Source organism: Tupaia chinensis, unplaced genomic scaffold (genome assembly GCF_000334495.1).
Source record: "Tupaia chinensis unplaced genomic scaffold, TupChi_1.0 Scaffold000049_1, whole genome shotgun sequence".
Classification (NCBI taxonomy): domain Eukaryota; kingdom Metazoa; phylum Chordata; class Mammalia; order Scandentia; family Tupaiidae; genus Tupaia; species Tupaia belangeri.
Window position 1 is genome coordinate 2130812 of NW_006159507.1, and position 5777 is coordinate 2136588.

The window sequence follows — 5777 nt, forward strand, 5'->3', positions numbered from 1 at the left end:
CTGTCTCGGTGTGTTTTTTTTTTTTTTTTTTTTTTTTAATCTATAAAATAGTAATAGTATAAACTTAGGACTGTGAATGTCAAATGAAGTAATGTATATGAAGCTATTTTCAGTGTCTGATACAAAATAATCTCAGTAGACATTACTGCTTTTATTATATCAATATTAAATACCCTTTGGAAATAGGATGTTAAATGGTACCGTTTAACTCCATTCTGCAGTAACTAATGTAACTATTCCTTATTGTAGATGTAGAGTTTTTTCCTTTTTTTTTTTTTCCATTATAGATTATAAAATAGTAGGCTTTCTTTTGCCTATTTTTTATACCTACTTTGGTCAGAATGTGGTCTTTTTAAGGCTTAAAGAGCATAACCAAAACTGTCTTGAGATACTGTGCCCCCCACACCCCCAGGTGAGAGCCAGTGATTACAGTTAATTGGCAGGTAAAGGATTCCAAAGAGATATAAATGTTTTCTACCCACTACAAGAAGCACATTCACGCCCATTCCGAACGTTTGTTGGTTTTGACCCAGGGCTGTGCCCTTCCTTTGGATCAAGGTCCCACTGATTTGGCTTCTCTTGTCTCCTTTGCTGAAATCAAACTCATAACATCCCCCAAACGGTTTCTAGTTCAGGGCTCTGTAAGTAGAGTGAGGATGGCTTTAGAAGAATCTGAGGGGGCTTGACAGTGGCACAGGGTAAAATGCAGTGCTCAGGTCAGCCGGTGTGGCAAAGGCAGCCAGATCCTACCTTGCTGACTCTTGGTTCAAAGCCCGGTCTTGGCAGCTATTAAAACACACCAGGTGCCTGTGTGCCCAAAATCCTGAGAGGAGAACGGGAAGAGATCACATGGCCGTTCCCCTGGGATGGGGTTGCTGTCTCCATTTCTTCTCTATCTTCTCTCCCTGGAGAGCACATGCACCTCTTTAGCAAATTTAAAAACAAAAAACTGCTCTGTAAGGCTGACCCACATGGGAGGGTCCCAGGTTTTCGTCCAGAGACCTCCCTGAGTATATGATCTGGGGCTCAGGCTGATCACGGTGTCGCGACCCTGTTGGGGGTGGGTGCTCGTGTGTATATGCCTGTCTGTCTTGGAAGAAATGAGTAGCTAAACTTCATTTAAAAGGTGAAAATAGGGGGCAGTTATGACGGCTAAATCCCACGTGGCTGACTGCATGTTTGAATCCCAGACCCAGTGGCTTTAAAAACGTCGGGCGCATGTCCATGCCCGAAACCCTGAGAGGAGAGAGCAGTGTAGAAGGGTTGCGCTGTGGGCATGCTCTGTAGGGAGCACTTTCTCACTGCCGCCCTCTCCCTCCCTCTGTCCCTCCTTCTCTCACTTCTGTAACTACACATGACCTCTTGCAAAACTAAACAAATAAAATCTGATTGTCAAATACTTAAATGATTTTTTTTCCCTTTAAATGAGTGTTTTTGTTTTTATTTTTTAAAGCATTTCTTTTGTGAGAGAGAGAGAGAAAGAGACAAGCAGCCTCAATCCTTTAAATGAGTGTTTTTGTTTTTATTTTTTTAAAGCATTTCTTTTGTGCGAGAGAGAGAAAGAGACAAGCAGCCTCAACAGGGCCTCATGCCACAATCCCCTCCTTGCCTTCCCAGTCAGCCAGGACTGTGGTTTTATGCCCAGCGTGTACATAACCGCATCTTCCGTGTGGATGCAGCTCTGGTGCAGCATGTGAACTGCAGCACCACCAAGCTGGCTGCCTCCCATCATTTTTCTTTTTTCCCCTCCATTTTCATTATTAGGGTGTGTGTACTCGTTGGGGATGGGGGTCTGGGGGTGGCCACCTTGCAGTCCCTTCTCCCCCATTTTCCTGTTGGGATTTTGGGCAATCATGCACACATGCCCTGTGCAGTCTTTAAGCCTTCGGGTCTAGGACTCGAACTGCACAGTCAGCCATTTAGGATCCAGCCACCTGCACCTCCACGCCACCTGCTGGCCCCACCTTCCATCTTTTATAGTTGTCTCATCCAAAGCCAACTCCTTTACCAGATTTTATTTTTTTCTTTAAATCGGATAACCTCTATCAAGTCTTTTTAAAGTAAAAGACTTAATTTATATGGAACGAACTCTGAATATGTGTGTGATATAATTAAATAGCAAATTGCAGTAACAAGTGCAGCTGGCATTCACGTTAGGTCATGTGCAGCTGGCTTCTGGTGAACATCCACCTGGCCTGGGGGAACCGAGCTGCAGGGGTCTATACAAGAGTGGCTCATTAGCTGCCAACACTTAGAGGGCTGTGAGTGTCTGCCGCCGAGGTTTGGAGAACTCAGCTAAAAGCTCTCCGAGGTAAAATTGAGTTTTAGACCTGGCGGCCTGACACTCAGGCTGGGGAGCCTGTGCATGCGTTCCCAAAATTCCAGGAGGAGAAAGGAGAGAAGGGGATTGTGGTGTGACCATCCTCCCCGGGGGGTGATTTCTCACTATCTCTCTTACTGTCTGTCTCTGTATCTCTCCAGCAGAGCTCACATGCCCTAAAGGCAAAAACCTTTAAAAAAAATTGAGTCTTAACATAGTTACGAAAAAGTGACCCACGAAGTCAGTTAAATGGAAGTGAGTGAGAAAGCTTCTGCTGGTAACGTGTCTTTAAGCTTTGGTAAGCTCTGGGATGTGACCACTGGATCTGAAAATCCATTCTCTTGGTCTTGGGCAGGGTGCAGAACGCAGGTTACTCTGTGAGCCGGCCCGAAGGTGACACCGGAAAGTACAAGTCCATTCCCCATCACCATCGAGGAGAAGTCCAGTTCCTTGGAAGGTGGGTGCGGTTTACTCCTCTTACATATGTACCTTTCACTTTGCATTTCCAGGTGTCTTCGAGCTTGCCTCAGCCCTAGTCTCATCCCCACCCCACCTCGAGCTCCTGTCCTGGCAGCCACTAGGCGGTGGCTGTATACTCTCCGGTTGAACCCAGAAGCAGTCACTGGGTGCAAAGCACTGGTGCCGTTCCACAAGGGATCCCCTTCTTACTGCTGCGTTCCCTGCAGCCTTTTGGGAGTTAGAAACCCGCTCAGGCAGTGGAGGTTGCACTGATCAAACAGCAGGGCGGCGCTCCACCTGCAGCGCCAGGTCTGAGTGAGCACGCCAAGTGTCCGTCTGTGTGGTCACAGTAGCTGTTTTACCAAACGCTTTTCTTTCAATAAATAAACCCAGACTGGACCCCCAGGGGCGTGTGGACAGCAGGATGTCTCTGCTTGTTCACGGGTGACTATTTTTGGTTGTTGTCTTGTGAATTGGGAGAACTGTTGTCTAGATGACCAGTTCTAATTGCTTCAGCTCTGTTTGCATGAAAATAGAAAGGCGCAGAATACAGACCATGAGCTTCTCAGCAATCTTTTTTTTTTTTTCTTTAAAGAATATTTTGGGACCAGCAGTTGGCATAATGGCTATGTTGCTGGACTCCCATGTAGTCGACTGTGGTTTGAGTCCCGGACCCACTGACGTGGACTCACGCTGGGCACATGTGTGTGCATGCCCAAGATCCTGAGAGGAGAATGGAGAAGGGATTGCAGCGTGACCACCCCCCCCTGGGGGGGGTGACGTCTCCCTTTCTGTCTCTCTCTGTCTTTCTGGTGAGCACACATGCCCTATAGCAAAAACCTCTCAAAAGAAAAAAAGAATCTTTTATTTTAATTTTTTTTTTTCGGAGAGATTTTCGCTATAGGGCGCGTGCGCTTGCCAGACAGACAGAGACATAGAGACAGAAAGCGAGAAATCACCCCCCATGGGGGATGGTCCCCTCCAGTCTCCTCTCGGGATCTTGGGCACGCAGACACACGCGCCCGGCATGAATTTTAAGCCACCGGGTCCGGGACGCGAACCATGGTCGACTACGTGGGAGTCCAGCGACATAGCCATTACGCTAACTGCTGGTTCCCCTTTTATTTTAATTTTAGTTATTTACTTTTTTTATGTAGGGCACATGTGCTCAACCAGAGAGAGACGGAGGGAGAGGGAAAGTGAAAAAGCAAGCCTTCGGATTCAAGGCTTGAACCGTGGTCAGTATGTGAAAGCCCAGTGCCAAAAGCACCACGCCACCTGCTGGCCCCATCATTGATATCTCCCTCTTTTTTGGGGGGGGGGGGGCGTGTGTGTTTACCAGAGACAGACAGAGAGAGAGGTAACAAGAAATCACCCTCTAGGGGGATGGCCACATTGCAGTCTCCTCTTTCCTCCAGGGACTTGGCACTCATGCACACGACCCCGGCGTGAGTTTCAGGCCTGTAGTCCTGGGACTCAAACTGTTGTCAGCCCTGTGGGAGTCTAGTGCCTTAACCACTACGCCACCTGCTGGCCCCATTGATCTCTTTAATGTCTTACCTCCTACTTCCCATCTCTGTGACCCTGAGCAAGTCAGTGTTCCTGAGCAGAAAGGCACTGAATACAGGCCATGGGCTTGGTTTCCTCGTTTGCTGGGAGGGGGTGGGGGAGCATAGGGGAGCCTTCAATGAGGTGATGTAGTCACAGAGGCCCTGATGTGCTGAGGAGGCCTCTAACCACTGCACCAGTCAGCTGGAGTGCAGGCATCCCCCTGCAGAAGTGCTTGCCTTGGCCGTGTCCTCCCTGAGGCCTCTGTCCCGACAGCAAGGTGTGCAGAGGTCTGGACCCTCGCCTAGAGCCGCCCCGTCTTCTGCCTACATAGGTACGCTCTGCTGAGGAAGTCAAAAGAACGGCAAGGGCTGGATGGCCTCAACAACCTGAACTACTTCGCAAACGTCACGTACGACGCCTTGTATAAAAACATAACTGTCAACCTGACACCCGAGCTGGCTCAGGTGAGCGAGTACTGAGAGCACGTGAGCGAGACCTTTGCCTGACCCACCGCCACCAGGAGAGCAGTCTGCGGCCAGCAGAGGATGGCAGGTCGCGGAGAACTGGCTGAGCACACGCACAAAACGCCTTCACTGCAGTGCCCCTGGGGAGGGAGGAAGCAGGGACTTCCTCCATCAGCACTGGCTTTCTGTTTTCACAAGACGGACATCTGTCCTGCCGCTCTCCTCCCTGTCTCCTGCCCGGCATCCTGTCTCCACCACGATCTCCTGAGGCCGTGGTGAGTCGTGATCTGCCATGGGCCTGCCACGGAGCCTGTCCCCACGAACCACCTCGGGAGCAGAGGCAGGCCCGGCACAGGGCGGCTGCGTTTCAGGAAGAGCAGAGGAAACTGCACACACCGTTCTTCTACATCTCTGGTGTTCTCTTTGGTTTCACTTTTTAAAAAAAAAAAAAAAAAAAAAAATTACCTGCTTTGGGTGGGGATCATGGGTGGTAGGGGTGGGATTCCGGGGAGATAGGCATAAATATATAACAATCACTTCTTGAAGAAGTATAATTGTAAATAAGCCATGTAAAATGCCTTTTTTAAATTTAATTTTATAGCTGGCTCCAATTCAAACCGAGGATTTATACAGTAGATCACTTTCTTGGTTGGCAAATGCAGGAACTCAGCTAAAACGCAATTGAGGAATACCGTCTCCTGAATGGCTGTCACTTGGGAAGGGGTGGATATGAGGGCACATCACGAAGGAACAAAACAATCGAGCCCTTATCACTGAGCGCTGGCTTCCGCCTCTCCTGCCCAGGGTCTTCCAAGCCTGGCTGTCGCCCTTCCCTGGTGGCCATGGTCGCTCGTCCCAATCTCTTGCTATGTGGAGGCTGCTGTCCAGAGCTCACTGCTCTGTCTATTCAAAGCAGACCTTTCTGGGGGTTCACTGTGCATTCATCCCTGACTCTCCAACCTTTTTTGGGGGGTCCGTTTATC

At 49.1% G+C, this 5777-nt stretch overlaps 1 protein-coding gene across 1 annotated transcript in view; it reads left to right on the forward strand.

The window, feature by feature from the left end:
- Positions 1–5771, forward strand: part of B4GALT5 (beta-1,4-galactosyltransferase 5) — a 33380-nt gene extending 27609 nt beyond the window's left edge. The window contains exons 8-9 of the mRNA XM_027775202.1: positions 2676–2777; positions 4662–5771. Of these exons, the coding sequence (XP_027631003.1) occupies positions 2676–2777; positions 4662–4809 (250 nt within the window). The 3' untranslated portion in view covers positions 4810–5771. The remainder of the gene's footprint in view (positions 1–2675; positions 2778–4661) is intronic.
- Positions 5772–5777: the final 6 nt, after the last annotated feature.